The 18,074-nt window shown below is 41.4% G+C and overlaps 1 protein-coding gene across 6 annotated transcripts in view; it reads right to left on the reverse strand.

The window, feature by feature from the left end:
- The window catches only part of POU2F1 (POU class 2 homeobox 1), a 173,218-nt gene that overhangs the window by 26,076 nt on the left and 129,068 nt on the right, over window positions 1–18,074 (reverse strand). For all 6 annotated transcript variants that reach the window (XM_059412472.1, XM_059412471.1, XM_059412475.1 and 3 more), the window contains exons 4-9: window positions 14,177–14,230; window positions 12,231–12,350; window positions 9,751–9,939; window positions 8,177–8,303; window positions 7,007–7,101; window positions 572–745 (exon numbers count right to left, since the gene is read on the reverse strand). In XM_059412472.1, the coding sequence (XP_059268455.1) occupies window positions 572–745; window positions 7,007–7,101; window positions 8,177–8,303; window positions 9,751–9,939; window positions 12,231–12,350; window positions 14,177–14,230 (759 nt within the window). The remainder of the gene's footprint in view (window positions 1–571; window positions 746–7,006; window positions 7,102–8,176; window positions 8,304–9,750; window positions 9,940–12,230; window positions 12,351–14,176; window positions 14,231–18,074) is intronic.

Genomic DNA, 18,074 nt, shown 5'->3' on the forward strand with positions numbered 1-18,074 from the left:
CAAGGGTACCGCATACCCAGATGCCTGTTCAGACCGTTAAACTTATTCCACATTAAAAGCCCTCTGCTAGGTGACATTAAAAAAAATTAATTTGGATTTTGATTAATTTTGACTTTTCAGATTTAACAGATTTCTATTTGTTTACTTTCAGTTTGGGCTTATTGTGTGCGTGTGTCTGTCTTTCTCCACTGGCCCCCTACTCCCTCCCAAAAATCTGTTTGAAACAATTCTCTCAGACTTTCCCCCTGCAACCTTTACTCAGAGCACTAAGGCCTAGAACCAGATGTCCCACAGATAAAACCCTCACTATAATTACAGTATTCCCAAACATAATCTTTTAAACTCTCACCTTTTATTGGTCTAATTATGACTTCAGAGGCCGGTGTTCTGAGAGACATCTTAAAGATTTAACCTAACATTAAAGATTAAAGATTTTAACCTAACATTAAATCATACATTTATACTGACTATATGATGAGCAATCTAAATCTATAAACGCAGAAAACGGCTAAGAACAAGTTCCAATCTAAAACTAGGCGACACCAAAGCCGGGGAACCTTCCGCGTCCTACCTGAGTGAATCCAAGTTTGATTCGTCTTTGTTTGAAGGTCTTGGCAAACTGCTCAAGCTCCTCAAGGTCACTGGGCTCCTCCAGGCTGGGGGTATCGATTCGCTTTGGTGTCGACTGGCTCTGGGGGAGTGCCTGGATCGGAGTGGCTGCTATCGTGCGCGTCGGGGTTGCTGGCTGTTCCGGGGACGGAAGGACATGAGAACAAGCGCACACAATGACCCACTGGGATGTGCCACACGCGAACAACTTACGGAGCAGCAGCCTTTGTAAGAACTACGTGGACCGTGGGACCCGCGGAAGGCACAGTGTACCGGCCCGGCGAGGAGGGCAGCGTGCCAGCCCGTGTGTGCCACGGCTACGCTTACAGTTAGACACGTCCAGTCCAGGAGAAAAAATTAACTACTCAAAAATGAAACCCATTATACTCGGGTTTTCAAATATATGTGTGCATAAGATACTTGTGTTCAGAGCATACATAACAAATTAGACTATTTTAAAGAATCTCTTCATCAATATGCCACTTAAGGTGTAAGTTTCAAAAGAGCAGGGACCACATCCGTTTTGTTCATCACTAGCACATCTCCAACTTACAACACAGTGTTATAAAAACAGTTTAAGGGGAGAGTAAATCACCTACAGTTTAAATGACTTAGCTTCTTTTTTTGGTATATCTTTTCGTAGACCTACACTTCTTTCCTTTTTTATGCTGTTTTCATTTGTTGTACTATGTTTATTTAACCTCTACATGTATCTCACACAAGTTCTAAGTAATTTTCATATCTTCAATAACAAGTCCTGCATCTCACACATCAGAGTAACTTTTATATTATTAAGACACTGGAAGGGTCCACAGGGCACAAAGTCAAACAGTAAACTTTGCTTTTACTCAGGTATGACTGATGTAAAAGAAGCTGTATACATTTAATGTGTGCATCTTGAGGAGTCAGAAGATAAGGACACATTCGTGATTGGATACTGTCACCATACACAATGCCCTAAAACCTACTTATTACCTCTACCAGGTTCTTCTCTGCCTTGGATCTACATTCCTAACTTTAGAGATTTTAGAGAGAGAGGGAACACAAGCAGGGGGAGCGGCAGAGGAAGACGCAGGCTTCCCACTGAGCAGGGAGCCCGATGCAGGACTCGATCCCAGTCCTGGGATCATGAACTGAGCCGAAGTCAGATGCTTAATGACTGAGCCACCGAGGGGCCCCTACATTCTTAACTTTAACTGTAATTATAATATATATAATTTTATGCTCTGCTTCATAATTATCATTTTCAAAGGCTGACTGAAGAGATATTATCCTAACTAACTTAACAATTTCTTCATTGCTAGATACTTTTTTCATTTATGTTTTCGTTAAGAGAGTTACCACATAACATAATGAAAAACTTTATACATAGGATTCTTTTTCCCACCTTTGTAACTAGTTGAGATAAATTCAGAAGTGATTTTCTTTCTTTCTTTCTTTTTTTTAAAGATTTTATTTATTTACTTGACAGACAGAGATCACAAGTAGGCAGAGAGAGAGGAGGAAGCAGGCTCCCTGCTGAGCAGAGAGCCCGATGTGGGGCTCGATCCCAGGACCCTGGGATCATGACCTGAGCCGAAAGCAGAGGCTTTAACCCACTGAGCCACCCAGGCGCCCCCAGAAGTGATTTTCTATACCTGGTTAAAGGGCACATCATAAATAATTCCATGTCTTTTGATATACATCATGTTGGTTCTCACTATAAAATGCTAGTTTCTTCGACATGATTGTGGTAGCAGTTTTTAAAGATGTATTGCTAATTAAAGGAGTATATGGTACTTCACTATTGCCTTAATTTGAATTTCTTATTACTCGGAAATTTTCCCATGTGTCAATTATTACTTGTATTTCTTTATCAATCAATTTAGATCCATAGCCATGTGTCTATTAATGGTCTCTTTATTCTAATCCCTATGGAGCTCACCAGATGTTAGAGAGTAAATCTTTGTTGCATTAGTACAAATAGATTTCGCAATCTGTTTTTTTCCTTTTCTTTCTCAGTGTACATAGGTTTTAAACTGTCATTTGGGTGAACTTTTTTTTTCTTTCTAATATTTTATTGCTTCAAATCTGAGAAAGCTTTCACTTATTTCTAACTCAGATAAAATTCCTTTAACAGTGTGTTGGCTTCCTCTCTGTTTTTAAATATTTATTTAAATCTATCTAGAGTTTATCTGAAGACATGAAGGTATAATCTTTCTTCTTTTGAATAAAATACTAGATTTCCTTATTACACAAACATAAGGCTACTCTGTTTTGCTCCCAAGCCCTGATTGGCACCTGTCGGTGTGAGTCTTCGATCGTGGAAGGTGCTGCCTGACTACAGCCGAGCTGCAGACTCAAGCCTTCCTGGGAAGTAGCCCAGCTGAGGGCGTCGAAGCCGGCATGACAGCCAGAGCCTGCGGCTGTGAGTTTTCTTGTAATTTACATGCGTCCTACACCCCAAACTTCAACCTGGAGAGTGATGTGCTCTTTCCAACCGAACCAGCCGGCCCAGAAACCACGTGGTAGACACGACCCAGGCCCACAACTGGAGTAAGCGCGTCTCTGTCGTCCTGTCTCAGTGAGGACAACCAAGCTCCTCTCTGTCAGATGCTGCAGACGAGGCAGGTCGTTCACCCTGACCGTGCGCGAGGAGCCCGACCCCGCACCAACCGAGTTAGAATCCTGCAGCTGCGCACGCCCCAGGGACCCTGGCTGCCCGGCAGAGGTGAGTCTCGGCTATTGAACTGTGACTTCATCTCCAGGCTTGAAGAAGCCCCGTCCTCCAATGAGAAAGGACTAAAAATAGCGTCCCTCTTGGTGGGGTGGTTACAGATAAGTTACCCCAACTCCAGAAACCTCAGGCTGCACCGGGCCAAAGCTAGCAACAGCAGAGGAGAAGTCAATGCCCAGGGGTCAGGTGAAGCCACACCAGCCTTGCCCTGTGAGCTGAGTGTGGAAGCTGGGAAGGAACTGCTGGTACAGGCTTTTTTCCAAACTCCAACCTGATTTTTATATGCAGCATAATCACAATGAAATGTAAATTTAAAAGTGTACAGTTTGATGCTCTGACAACTGTATATAGACATAGAACTGCTGCAACAATTAAGATATACAACATTCTACAACTGTATATAGACATAGAACTGCTGCAACAATTAAGATATACAACATTCTACCCCCCACAAAAGTTCCTTTGTGCTCTTTGCCACCAATCTCCACCCTTAGCCCCCAGCCCCTGGCAAGCACTGACAGGATTTCTGTCCCTACAGTTCTGCCTTCTAAGACACCACACATGCTGAATCATACAGTCTGCTGCCCTTCGTGCTGGGCTTCCTCCACGTAACACGATGCTTCCAAAATGCACACACGTTGGTGAGTGTTTCACACGTCCATTTCTTCCCATTGCCAAGCAGCATTCCATCATAAGGATATGCCAAAAATGATGTCACCTAGTCACCAGCTGCTGGACATTGAGGTTGTTTCCAGGCTAGGATGATGACGAATAAAACTGCTCTGGACATTTATATACAGGTCTTGGCTCGGACATATGCTTTCATTTCTTGGAGCAGAAGTGCTGGGCCATAAGGTACCTGCATATTTAACTCTGTAAGAAACTGCCAAACTGTTCTCCAGAGTGTTTGCCCCAACTTGCAGCCCCACCGACAATATATGAAAGAACCCAGTTGCTTTCCACTTGGTATTGTCACAGCCTTTTAAATTTTGCCCATTCTAGTGTGTGTAGTGATAGTTCCTCTGCATCTCCCTGATGACATATGATCTTGAGCATCTTTTTATATGGTTACTGGGCATTCACATACCTTCTTCTTTGGTGAAGTATTTTCAAATATTTTGCACATACCCCCCTTTTTAAAATATTATTGAGTTGTATGAATTTGTTTTAAATTCTGAGCGTAAGTCTTATCAGATATAAATTTGAAGAATATTTTCTTCTAGTCTGTGCCTTTTTAATAAACAAAGAATTTTCATTTTTATAAATTAATCATTTTCTTTTATGATTACTGCTTCTTGTGTCCTATTCTTAAAAAAAAAAAAAAAAAGATTTATTTATTTTAGAGAGAGAGCACACATGCAAGAGCCAGAGGAGGGGCAGAGAAAGAGGGAAAAGGAAAAAAGCAGACTCCCTGCTGAGCATGAAGCCCAAAGTGGGGCTTGACCCACCACCCTGAGATCATAACCTGAGCTGAAATCTAGAGTCAGATGCTCAATTGAGTGAGCTACCCAACACCCCTTTTTGTGTCCTATTTAAGGAATCATTACCTTCGGGTGCCTGGGGAGCCCAGTTGGTTAAGTATCTGCCTTCCACCCTGGTCAGGATCCCAGGGTCCTAGGACAGGGCGGGGCATCCCGAGCAGGGAGTCTGTTTCTCCCTTTCCCTCTGCACCCCCCGCATCGTTCTCTCTCTTACTTTCTTTCTTAGATAAATAAAATCTTAAAAAAAGAAGGAGGAGGAGGAGGAGGAAGTCATTTTCTTTCCAAGGACACAAAGATTTTTCCTAAGTTTTCTTCTGGAAGGTTAGGTCCATAACCCATTTCAAATAAATCATTGTAAATTGTGTAAAATAGAATCAAGATTCTTTTTTGGGGGGGGGGAGTGTCTATGGATAACCGAAGGCTTTCCTTTTCTCACTGAAATCCTTTGGCATCTTTGTGGAAAATCAGTTGGCGATAGATGTGTAGGTCTCCTTACCCTTGTATTCGGTTTCACTTCTATCCGTGGGCCATTATCATCCTACCTTCATTACTACAGCTTTATAACATTTCCTGACATGAGGTAGTCTTTCAACTTTTTTACTTTTCAAAATTGTTTGATTACTCTATGTCCTCCACAATTCCATATAAATGTTAGAAACACCATGCCAATTTCTATTTTACTTTTTTTTTTTTTTAAAGATTTTATTTATTTATTTGACAGAGAGAGATGACAAGCAGGCAGAGAGGCAGGCAGAGAGAGAGGAGGAAGCAGGCTCCCCGCTGAGCAGAGAGCCCGATGCGGGGCTCGATCCTAGGACCCTGAGATCATGACCTGAGCCGAAGGCAGCGGCTTAACCCACTGAGCCACCCAGGCGCCCCAACCAATTTCTATTTTAAAAAGCCTGTTGGGTACTGATTGGAATTGTTTCAATCTATAGCTTGACTTGGAAAAGAATTCACATTTTAGCAATGTAGGTCTTCTGATTCATGAACATATCATATCTGTCCATTTATTTAGGTCTTCTTTAATTTCACTCAGCAATATTTTGTAGTTTTCAATATGTAAGTCCTTCAGATGACTTGTTAAATTTACCCATAAATACTGTAAATATTTTTCCTCTTAATTTCAACTTCCAAACAATCCTTGCTAATACTGACTGATCACTAGTCCTACATTCTTGCTAAACTCACTTATTAATTCCAGCAGCCTTTTGTAGATTCCTTAGGATTTCCTACATTGACCATCATGTTGTCTACCAATTAAGACGGGTCTACATCTTCCTTTCTAATCTGTATGTGCTTTATTCCCTTTTCGTGTGTTACTGCACTGCTAGGCCCTACAGTACCATGCTGAGTAAGTGCGGACAGTGGACATCCTTGCCTTATTCCTGATTTTAATGGGAAGTATGATGTGGGGTTTGTTTGTTTTCGGTAGATGCCTTTTACTGGGTTTGAAAACTATTCCTAGTTTGCAAGAGTTTTTTTTTTTAAAACATAAACAGATGTTGCATTTTGTCAAATGTGGCAATGTGCTCATGATAACTTTCAAGACTATAAACAAAGAGAATCAGAGCTGGAAGAGAGACTCAAGATCAGTCAGTTCAACCTCCTCAACAACAGAAGAAGAAATGCTGGTCCACGGAGGTAAAATGACCTGCTCAGAGTCACAGGTGGTTACGAAGCAAATGATCTATTAAATCTCAAGATGCTGACACATTAACTCTAATAGAAATGAGCCAAAGCAAGATCTTAGAGCCAAAAGGAAAGAGAACAGAGAGGTCAGAACGTCTCTGCAATTTCTGAGAAAGTGCCAAGGCCAATGATGTTTTGAACCGAGGCACTAGGTTCCTAATGCAAGTGGAAATCTCTACAGACAACTGAGGGGAGGGGTCAGGGAGATGAGATGATGCTCAAATAGCCAGAACTCACTGCTCATCTGCCACTAACAAAGTTATTCTTTATAAACACATGAGCAAACAGGAACTCCCTAAAGGCGGTCAAAGACGACATCAGTTTGGTGGCACTGCTTTATCAAGCTGGTAAGTTCTGTTTTGAATCTTTGATCACTTTGTGAAAACTATCTGGATTATTTTTATCAGGGTATGATGGGGTTTTGCTGTGTTTTATGATTTAACCAAGTCCAAGAATCCGTCAAAACATCAGGGTAAGAGAAAACAACCGTCCCCGGGAGAAAACTGACCTGGGAGGTGAGGGTGATGCTTGGCTGTGACTGTAGGAGGTTGGCTTGGCTTTGCTGAGGTAGTTGCGTTAAAAGATTTTGCGCTTGCAGGAGACCTGTAAAACACAAACGTGTCGTGTCAGAAACACTCAAGATTGCTTTGAACATACAGCAAAACCGAGAGTAAGAAAGTGAAGTGAAAATTTCCAACTGATCTCTTGATAGTTTTATCAGTCTTAAAACTCTTAATGTCTTATTTGCTAAAAATTCAATCTTGTTAAATACAAGTTGGGCAGGAAGACAAGAACCATTAAAGTAAACGTGACGCATTTGTTTGATACTGGCTCCGAGGGGCTCTCTGGTTGGCAAATCCTTTATGTTAGTTAGTAAGGAATGGATGAAAATGAATAAGTACTTACTCTAAATGGAAGCAGCCTGAAACTCTAAGAAGAGCTCACCTTCTTAACCCAGACTGCACTGGAAACTGCCAGTAGATGCTGGACCAGAGGACTGTCTGGTTCAGGGAGGGAGCAGGCTGTCTATTAAGTGGGACAGGTATTTACACAAGGAAAGGTTTTAGAATGAATCACCAAGACGAAGAGGGCTAAAGGACAGAAGTAATGAGGCACTGGTGGAGATGCACTCATGTGTCTTGGGGTGAAGGCATGATACCCTGAAATCTCTCTACAGTGACTCCAGTAACCAATCTTACAAACATGACTGAACTTAACTGTTTGGTACAGAAATGACAAAACAACTTTTGGTATTAAAAGGCCTCAAACTTTTTTTTATAACTCAAAAACCTGCAACTTCTAATATAGTAAATACCCTTGTCCTTCTCAAACTTTAAAACAAATGACTGTTAAAAGCATATGCTTTTAATGCTCAGCCCACATGTCATAATACATTCTCAAGAAAAACTATCAAAATACTAGAAGTAATTTATGTGAAAGATTTCATTTAGGTTTTGGCCAAGCTCTCGGTTCCCCCTTCGTGACTAAACCGAGGAAAGGCAGTGAAGGACTTGACCGAAAGGTGCATTTTTCTTAACACAAGTACTGAGTTGGAAGTTAGAGTCAATGCAGTAGAACGGTTGTGCTGATGGACAGTTCCCGGGCCGGCGAAAGTAGCCGGTGTAGGAGCCCCCGCGCGGCGGCCCGGTGCGCCCACAGGAGCGGCGCCGGCGCTCACCCTGCTGGCCCTGGGGCGTCTGGGAGATGATGAACTGCGCGGGCTGCAGGTTGGCGGTCGGATGCACCAGCACGAACTGCTGCAGGTTGAGATTCTGCTGCTGAAGCTGCTGCAGTTGCTGCAGATCCTGGAAAACACAATTAAAACACAGCTTGGAGATCCCGAAATCAAACTCCCTGAATCATCAGGTTCTGCAGAGGATAAACCGGGTCATCCAAATAAAAAAGAGTCAATATTTATTTTACAGTCTTCCGTCTTCGGAACGGGGTGTGCCTGGGGATGTGCGTGAAGAGGAAACAAAGAAGAACCGATGCGGCCAGGAGGACTCAGGAGTTGTGTGGCAAGCTACTGCGTCCTGACTCAGGCCAAACCTAGTTTCCAAGAGTAATTACGAATTTCCTCAAAACAAACGGTTACGGTTGAGTTTGTAACATGTAAAGACCAATATGGGTTTTACAAATCGAGTGAGGAAAGAGTATGTTGAGTTTTTGAATATTCAACTGATCTTTCTCTTAAATAAAAATTGAGAGCACTATGTCTGAATTTGCATCAATAAATTAAAGTATCTATAATGATTCATTAAAATTGGTACCAGTCTAACTCAACTGCAAAATCAGTGTAAAAACAACTAAAAAGAGCTATCCACATAAAAATCCAATCCACAGCATACTGAACTTGCTTATCTCGGCTTAGTGTTTCATAGTTTTCAATGTGCTTCTGTGCACGTTATCTTATTAGAATAATGTCAACACAGGGTCTCAGATCTTACACACTTAATGTGAATTTGGTGATGAAGCAAGAGGCCAAAATTAAACATCTTGGTAAAGCTTGTATAGAACAGTCATAAAAATTAGTCTGACACGTATTCTTTACTCAATAGTTTACTGGCTCCTTTGCAACATCTAGTCCAATTCGAGCTACACTGCAAATCCACTGCCGCACTTCGGAGTCTCCTCTAGGGCGGTTAAGGACCATCGTCTCGCACTAGACTCTGAAGAATTCTTGGTAGGACTTACCGATACGACTACCTGTACTTTCTTCCTCTTCTCAAGATAAAGGGTTTCACTGACCTTTCTTCCTTGGTAGCACTGTCTGTGCATCGTAAATAACTTTTCAGTATCTGTGGATACTTTGCCCTAAAACGTGAATGTGGAACCCAAAGCCCACTCTCCGCACTCCGGAAAGTGAGCGCCTCCTTTGGCAGTGGAGAGCCCGTGCCATCCCGCCCACTCGAGCGGCACCGGTCGCCGCCGCACCCGTGAAAGAACCAGGCCTGCCATAATTAGCTAATTAAAATAAATACAGTCATCCTCTGCTCCAGAAATATGCCAACTAATTATTCAAGAATTGTCACTTCATATAAACAGTCAGTTATTCAAATAATCAGTTATGTGTTTATAATATCAACTCAAATTAGCAAACAAACGTGTTATTTCCAGCTCGGTGGCAGCAAGGAAGGCTGCCGTGTCCTTCCTGAGCTCTCGGGTCCTGAGGGGCCCACACTGAATGCTGCACCACAGGAAACCGGCCCTTCTCTGCCTCCCCCAGGTGCCCGGGCCACCGGAGACACTCACCTGCGCGATCTGGATGGGCTGCGACAGGGGGATCTGCGTCATGGGCGTGGCGGCAGAGGCGGAGATGGTGGCCCCGGCAGCACTGTGCTGTTGGCTGGCCGAGTGTTGCTGCACGGCGGCGGCCAGCAGCTGGGCCTGGGCCTGGGCCTGCTGGAGCAGTAACTGTTGCTGCGCCGGCGTCAACGTGAGCTGAGCACAAGCACAAGCCACAGTCTGAAAGGTGTGAAGGAGAAGGGCCCCCAGTGCGAGGCACCTGCTCTGCGGCAGGTAACGCCGGCGGTCCAAGACCTTAGCTGGCCAACCGCACCGGCGAGCCCGAGACAGAAACGTTCATCGGCAATCAAGCTACACTTCCCAGCCCAACATTTAAATTAAAATGGTGGCCCTCACTCTGGACTTAAACAATCATTCAAGCTTGTCCTGGGTCCCAGGGTTCAGGCAAAAAAGTAATTAACTAGTAAGCAAGGAAAAAAAAGAATCAATGCTGACAGGATATGAAAAGAAATTTACACCCAACAGAACAGCAAGTGATTAGTCAGATGAATGAGGAACCAGGACGCTGGATCTGACCATGGGAAGAACTGATAAGGCCCAGCTGCTTCCCATTAGCATGAATCTCTGCCATGTTCCATCATTTCCATTATGTCCTAAGATATGACTAAAGAATATGAGCTCTATTTGTTTCTTTTCCAAGTCTCCCTACAGCCCCTCCCTAACCCAGTCTTTTCTATTATTGAAAGCACTGCGTCTGGGCAACTTTACATCCCTTTCCAATACATTATCTCGGTGAAACAGGTGGGGACAGCCGCTCTTCACATGCAAATGAATGCTAAAGCCCAGGTTTAATGGAAGCACCAGCCACAGGAACCTGGTATCCTTGGGACTCTGGTGGACACTAGTCTCTCAAAACAAACCCATTGAGTAAAACAAGAAATGTATTTAGAGCAGATTTAAACTGGCTTTCATAATGCAACTTACTGCAAATACAAAGTAGTAAGTGTGTTTTGCCTTCCTTTTGGTGGCATGTTCCCATCAAACAAGAAGGAACCACAGAATCTTTTTCGTATGCTTTTCTTTTTGTTGGTAATCTCCACCCCAAACATGGGGCTTGGGCTCACGACCCTGAGATCAAGATTCATCAAGATTCGCATGCTCTTCCGACTAAGCCAGCCAGGTGCCCCACCTTGGGATATACTCTTAGGTGCATTCACCTGGTGGCACAACCCTCCTTCTAGAAGGATCCAACAGAACTTCCGCACCAGAGGCGTAAGTATCAAAATCAAACCATCCAAAATACCTATCAAGCTATATTTGCTTATAAATATTTTCTCTAGTATATAAACATATTAATTTTTACTGAGGGGATTTTTATTTTAAATTTTATTTTGTTTAAATTCAATTAACATATAGTATATTATTAGTTTCAGAGGTAGAGCTCAGTGATTCATCAGTGGCATTTAATGAGCATTCAACAGTGCTCATTCCATCATGTGCCCTCCTTAATACCCATCACCTAGTTACCCCATCTCCACCCCCACCCCCCCACCACCAGCAAGTTAAGATTCTCTTATGGTTTGTTTCCATTAAGGGGATTTTGAGAATAGTTTCACAACAATTCTTAAAAGAGCCTTCCCACTACCAAGACATACTTAACTAAAATAAAGGAAATAAAAAGTTGTGTGGGCTGATGTGATGTGAATTTAACAATAACAAATAATTTTTCTTATAATTCTCCTAGCTTTTCCAGCCACAAAAATAACAGACAAGTGTTTAACCCTGGAAAATATTTTGTGTCTTACAGAAAAGAGAGTTGAAAAGTTAAAAGCTTAATATATCCATAAAGGCCAATTTCTTACCAATAATAGTAAATGACCTTTATTGACTGTAATGTGCACAGCACCATTCTTTAAGTTTTTCAAGTATTGTTGCTCTTAATCTTTGTAACAGTACTGTGAGACAGCACCGCACATGGGAAACACCTCCATTTAACTGAAGGAAAACTGAGGCAGAGAGATAAGATCATCAGCCCAAACAGCAAACTGCAGAACCAAGACAGGAGACCAGGGATTTCATCGGAGAACACTACACAGAATCTTAAAAAGAATGTTTTTCTTTTGTAGGTACTAGCGCTTTCTCTCGCTTCCGTTCTGCAGCAGTAGCAGAACTCCAAACTGATCACTATGACTACACCCATGTCATGGTCTCAGCCACAGGATGACCCCACCACACGATGAAGCAGCAGCTGAAACACGAGTTTAAAGAAGTCTTTAGTTTATCCAGAGCATCTGCAAAAGTCAGAAAAGATACTCTGAAAACTTAGGACAAATGCCTTTTTCAGAGCTGCCTACAGTACAGAAAAATCCTGAAAGAAAACGGTGCCAGGCATAGCAAACAGTTCTAATCCGAGTATTGGCCAATGGCAGTTCTGACACAAAGAAAGTTTATGAAAGTTTATTATAATTCTCTCAGTGAAGACTCACCCCAGTTATCTGTCCTCCAGCCAGCATCAGCTGGGTCTGGGGGATGGCCGCCTGCACTGACGGCTGCTGGGAAGGCTGGCTCGGCTGCTGTGAGTCCCCCGACTCTTCGTTAGATTTAGACTGAGGTGGGCGGGGGATGGTGGGAAGGAAGAAGAGATTTCAAATAGTTGATTAAAAACTCTGTATTTTAAGAATTTTTTACAACATGGATTTATCTATTCTGGTTTCATTCTTTTTCTTTCTTAACAATCTTTGTATTTTCCTAATTTTAACATAATAAGTTTTTAGACATTTTTTCTTTAAAAAATTTATTATTTGCTGTTTTCCAACTATAAGAGAAATGATCAAATATGGAACCTAGAAAAGTAGAAAAATAAAATATAAAAATTATCCACATACAAGTTTTTGGTGTAGATTTTTTATTCCAATAGTAGCCAAGCTGCAATTACAACTCTGAAGAAGCAAAAATAATTGGGTCCTCCACAAATCAGCAGATTGTTTAGAAACCCAAATCCTTAATTTTTGGAAATACAGAGTAAGGGAAGAGCACATTCTCCATCCACCTCTACGCCAGACCGTCCAAGCCAACATTCTGAGATGTATTTGGTGGTCAGCCTAAACTTCCTTATACATCCTCTCAGAGACTGGTTACTTGACCCACAAAACTTTCCATCTAATATTTAAAATAAACGTAAATTTAGCATCTCCCATCAAGTAATATACAAATTTAGAGGGAAAATGCTGCAGTCAAGAGGTAAAGAGAACACACTCCTAAAAGGGACACTAAGAGGAAATTTTATGGTAATTAAAACTGGTTATGCAGAACATTAAAATTCTGCATAGATTTGCATATTTCCCACCACCTGTTTTGGGGACCGCAGCAAGGCTAATTAACATAAAGGCTCTGATTAATCCTGCCAGTCACTGAGAGAGAATTACAGTGCAGGACTGTAAACATGCTGCACTGGGGACACAGCCTGTTTGCCAACATCTCTCCAAGGGATGGAAGTTCACCATGGCAACCAAGGCAATTTTCCGCCTCCTCTCCCTCAGAAAGGAAGGTCACATTATCTCCTGTTCTTTTCTCTATTCACTTCCATGTATTACTAGGTCCATATTCCACTGGGTTTCATGGAATGCTCAACCCAAGGTCTTCAGTCATTAGCAACACTGGAATCAATCTTCTAGAAAACGGTTTCCCCCTCTTGACTGTCAGTAACCCAAACACTACAACGAAAGGAAGCAACAGATCGACTGAATTATGGAGTAATGCATGATAACCGAACTTTGCATGTTTTACCATATGGTTTGTATCAGCAAAGTAGCCAGATTTAACTTTGGTTTTTAAAATTTTGACTGTAGGAAGCCCATCAAGGCTATAACAGGTTTAGTTATAAACCTTAGAATCACAGCATTTTAGAGCAGAGACGAACCCTGCCAAGCTTCTACACTTCCCTACTTAAATAAATGTAAGAGAAAAGGAACATCAGGAGGTGGAGTGACTTGCCAAAGGTCACACAGCTAGCCAGCGGCAGAGGGAAAATGCAAACCCAAGACCTCTGTACCTCAGCCCAGTGTTCTTTCCTCCACACTAGAAAATGACGAGAAAGACGTCTGGAAACAAAAGGGCATTAAGACACTATGTGGCTTTGTGTTCAGGTATGTTTATCACTACATAATGAGAAGCTGTTATTAAACTTACATATCCAACTCTGAAAGTACACTTTTCCTGTTCACCTTTTGTCATGCATGGTAGCATAATACAAACTGAATTTTCATTAATGTCAGTGATTATCATTAATGGATCTTAATGACATTAGACAATGAAGAAAGGTTAATACTTCTAAATATTTCCTAATTATATTATTGCATGCTCATTATAAAAAAATCTAAAAAGTATGGTAAAAAAGTGTAAAACTGATCCATAATCCCCTGACCCAGCTTACCTGTACATTTAAAGACTGAGCAGCAGCCTGTAAACTTGTTCCAGCGAGCTGGACCTACAAGTACAATAATCAGGTAAAGTTCTAGTCTAGTACTATGGATATTGCATCACTGTAAGTCAACATTGACAAGTATTTCAAGAATCCCTACTAAGTGTATGTCACTGAGTTAGAACTGAGAACACAAAGAGGTCTATCTTACAGGGTTAAAACTTTATGGAAAAGCTCCCACCAGAAAATTATGTTAACATTTCTTTCTTTCTTTCTTTCTTTTCTTTTCTTTCTTTTTTCTTTCTTTCTTTCTTTCTTTTTCTTTCTCTCGCCAACAGCTTTCACCTTCATTCTTTCTTTTAAAATTTTTATTGTGTTATGATAGTCACCAAAAACACATCTAACATTTCTTTTCTAAAGTCTAGCAGACGAGTTTTCCGAACGAGCGCCAGCAGGCATGCCGTACTTGTAGAAGGCATTCCTCAGGTGCCATCCTGTTTGTACCCACGGACACTGAGATCCTAAAAGCCCAACTCATCTTTCGTATTAAAGAACACGTGAGAACAAGCTACTCATACACGTCACTGTCGTCATTATAAACAACCAGAATTATCTACTCATTCTAATTTCAAAATTTTCATGTACACACCAGAGTAAAAACCTTATATATACATACCCAGTCAAGTCCTTAAAACATTTATAGTCATAACTCAAGAGTGCTGGCTGAAATAGAGAATCTGTCCTATAAACCACACATGAAAGTGTCATAGTATTTATTTAATACATTTCATGCATCCACAAAGTTAAAACCATGATTTTCATTAGAATAAGGATCATTATTTGACAACCATGTCGGCGAGAACTGTTCTGGCAAGTGTCACCCACGGACGCTCTAGTGGTTGAAACTGGAGGAGTAACATGACAGTCACACATTCTCCGTATCTCTTCATAGCTCTCAACTAATTACAAAAGACAAAGTCCCCAGCGACGACACATGTGCCTTCTGGTATGATCCACTAAGAACACAGCATTACGTATGTCGTATGTAAGTACCATACGACTGAGCAACAGTCTTAAAAAATGTCAGTGTCGGGGCACCTGGGTGGCTCAGTGGGTTAAAGCCGCTGCCTTCAGCTCAGGTCATGATCTCCGGGTCCTGGGATCGAGCCCCGCATCGGGCTCTCTGCTCAGCAGGGAGCCTGCTTCCCCCTCTCTCTGCCTGCCTCTCTGCCTACTTGTGATCTCTCTCTGTGTTAAATAAATAAATAAAATCCTTAAAAAAAAAAGTCAATGTCTTGAAAACAAAAACACTATGTTAGAAGAAAAAGAAGATGAACGAGGGTAGAATAAGCGGAAGCCTGAAGGAGAACAGCAGCCGTCAGCAGGAAAAGCAGTTAACGCAAGAGGCACTGCAAGGTGCTACACAGGATCCTGGCAACTGAATGGATATAGATAAAAAAGTCATGAATTATTCCAGGGCTCAAATCTGAGAGACTGAAAAAAAGGGGACGTCATTGCCAGGGAAGCCAGTAAGTTCCGTTTTGGATCATCACATGGCATCAAAGTTTCCTGAAGGTAAATACAAGTGTTAATATGAGCTCAAGATGGAGTTCAGAGTGAAAATGATGAGAGACGCCCTTTATTTATAACTAATAGTCCTGCTAGGAGCTGAGAGCTCTCAGAAGCAAACCTGGACACTTACAGAGAACGTATTCTAGATGCAGTGTAGTCAAGGGAGGATTATCTGAAAAGATAATATGTTTAAGACCCAAAGGCTAAGAATTCAGCCAGAGAGCCAGAGGAAAGAGTTTTGGGTACACAGATTTAAAGGAAATAAAGTTTCTGTGGGATTTTATTTAAATCATGTTGTTTCTGGGCAGAAGTCTGTTGTGAAACAGGACAGTTACAGGTCTTCAAGTACCCCCTCATGGTTTATTTGCTGAGTGGACTACCTGAATTGAATGATCAAATTTTGTATCACAGTAATGGGACAATGTGATACCACAGACCTAATGTATTCCTGTCAAAACCTTGGATCCAATCACGAGGGAAAAATTAAACAAACCCAAATTGAGGGGGTCTTCTCTAAAACAGTTGGTATCTACTCTTTAAAAATGTCAACCTCATGAAAGATGAAGACAGAACTGAGAAATTCTTACAGAATGAAGAAGCCAAACAGACAAACCCAAATGCAAGGTGTGGACCGGACTGCAGATCAGAGAACACTTACATATGGACTGAACATTAGATAACAAATTTCATCGATGTTAAATTTCTGGAATTTGAAATTTATATTAGAGTTGTATAAAAAAATACTGTTCTTGGGAAAAATGTGATGAAGTATTTAGAAGTAGAAGGTCACAGTGCCTGCAACTTGATTCCAAAAAAAAAAAAAAGTACATTTTTTATATGTGTTTGTACATACACACACACACACACAGCAAAGATAAGAACAGTAACTGTTGGTGATTCCAGGTGAAGGGCTTTTGGTTGAAAACTGTTCTGTAGATATAACTTTTCTACAGATTTGAAAATTTTCAAAATAGAAAGTTGAAAAAAGAGTGAGAGCATCCTTTTGCCACTTAATTTAGCGAACTCCCAACATCCTACAAACTGTAGCTCCAAGGTCATCCTCTCTGATTAATGTCTTAGATTGTACAGGTTGAACTAATTATTTCTACCTCTCTATTCCTATACAACCTTACCATTCACTTATTCAGTAAATAATTACTGAACATCTATTATATTTTGGGCTCTTTGGAAAATGCTGGGATAAATATAAATGAGAAAAAGTGCCCATCTTCATGGAACTTACAGGGTAACAGAACTAAAGTCATCTACTTTGTATACGTGTACACACATTTGTAATTATGGTAAGGAAAAGGTCAGAGTGTGAACCCAGTCAATAAGAGGGCTAGAAACAGAAGGTAAGTGTCATACTTATGCTAATTATGTCTCTAATCAGACGGTGAGCAATTCTGAGGGGACTGACATCTTGCTGGAGAAGTCCGTAATGTCAAGATTTCCTATCAAATTCTTTGGTTTAAAGTCCTTTGGTTTGGGGCATATTGAAGATTCAGTGATTTTGGTAATCAGCAGCTGGAGGCCTTGGAGCTGATGTAAGAGTCGCACTCTTCTTAGAATTTGGATCCAGTGAAGAAAAGACTGCATATCATCTTGTATCTTTGGGGACTTTTGAATACATTATGACCATCACAAATTTAAGCCAGATAGAGGCTTAATATGCACCATAGACATTGACTACCAAAAATTTTATTCCTCTAAGAAACCAGAAAACTTGTTGGAAGCTACAAATGTTTTTACTTTTCACTTTTACTTTTATTTTTTGAAGATTATTTATTTGAGACAGGGAGAGAGAGAGTGCACAGAGGGAGAGGGGAAGCAGGCTCCGCAGTGTGCAGAGAGCCTGATGCGGGGCTCGATCCCAGGACCCTGAGACCATGACCTGAGCTGAAGGCAGACACTAGACCGAATGAGCCACCCGAGCTCCCCTACAAATGTTTTCAGAAGAAAGAACTGAAATGAAGATAACATTTTTGGTTTTCTATAATATATTCTTAAATTATTTTAGATGCTAATACATCTTAATATTTTATCTAAAAGTTCCATATAGAAGTTTCTCTACTTTGCGAAACACAAACAAAGCTATGCACCTGAGCAAAACTGTGTCAGCTAAGCCCTTACTCCAACAGAAGGTGCTGATTGCCTCCTGCACACCATCCCTTTGAATTTGAGAATAAATGGGCTTTTGAGGACCTTTCTAAAATTGCACCTGTTTCAAGTGCAGGAGCTTCTTTTATATAAAATTCAGGGAGGGGGCGCCTAAGTGGCTCAGTTGGTGGGGGTACTGCCTTCAGCTCCAGTCGTGTTCCCAGGGTCCTAGGATCCA

The sequence above is a fragment of the Mustela nigripes genome, chromosome 10 (assembly GCF_022355385.1).
Source record: "Mustela nigripes isolate SB6536 chromosome 10, MUSNIG.SB6536, whole genome shotgun sequence".
NCBI lineage: Eukaryota > Metazoa > Chordata > Mammalia > Carnivora > Mustelidae > Mustela > Mustela nigripes.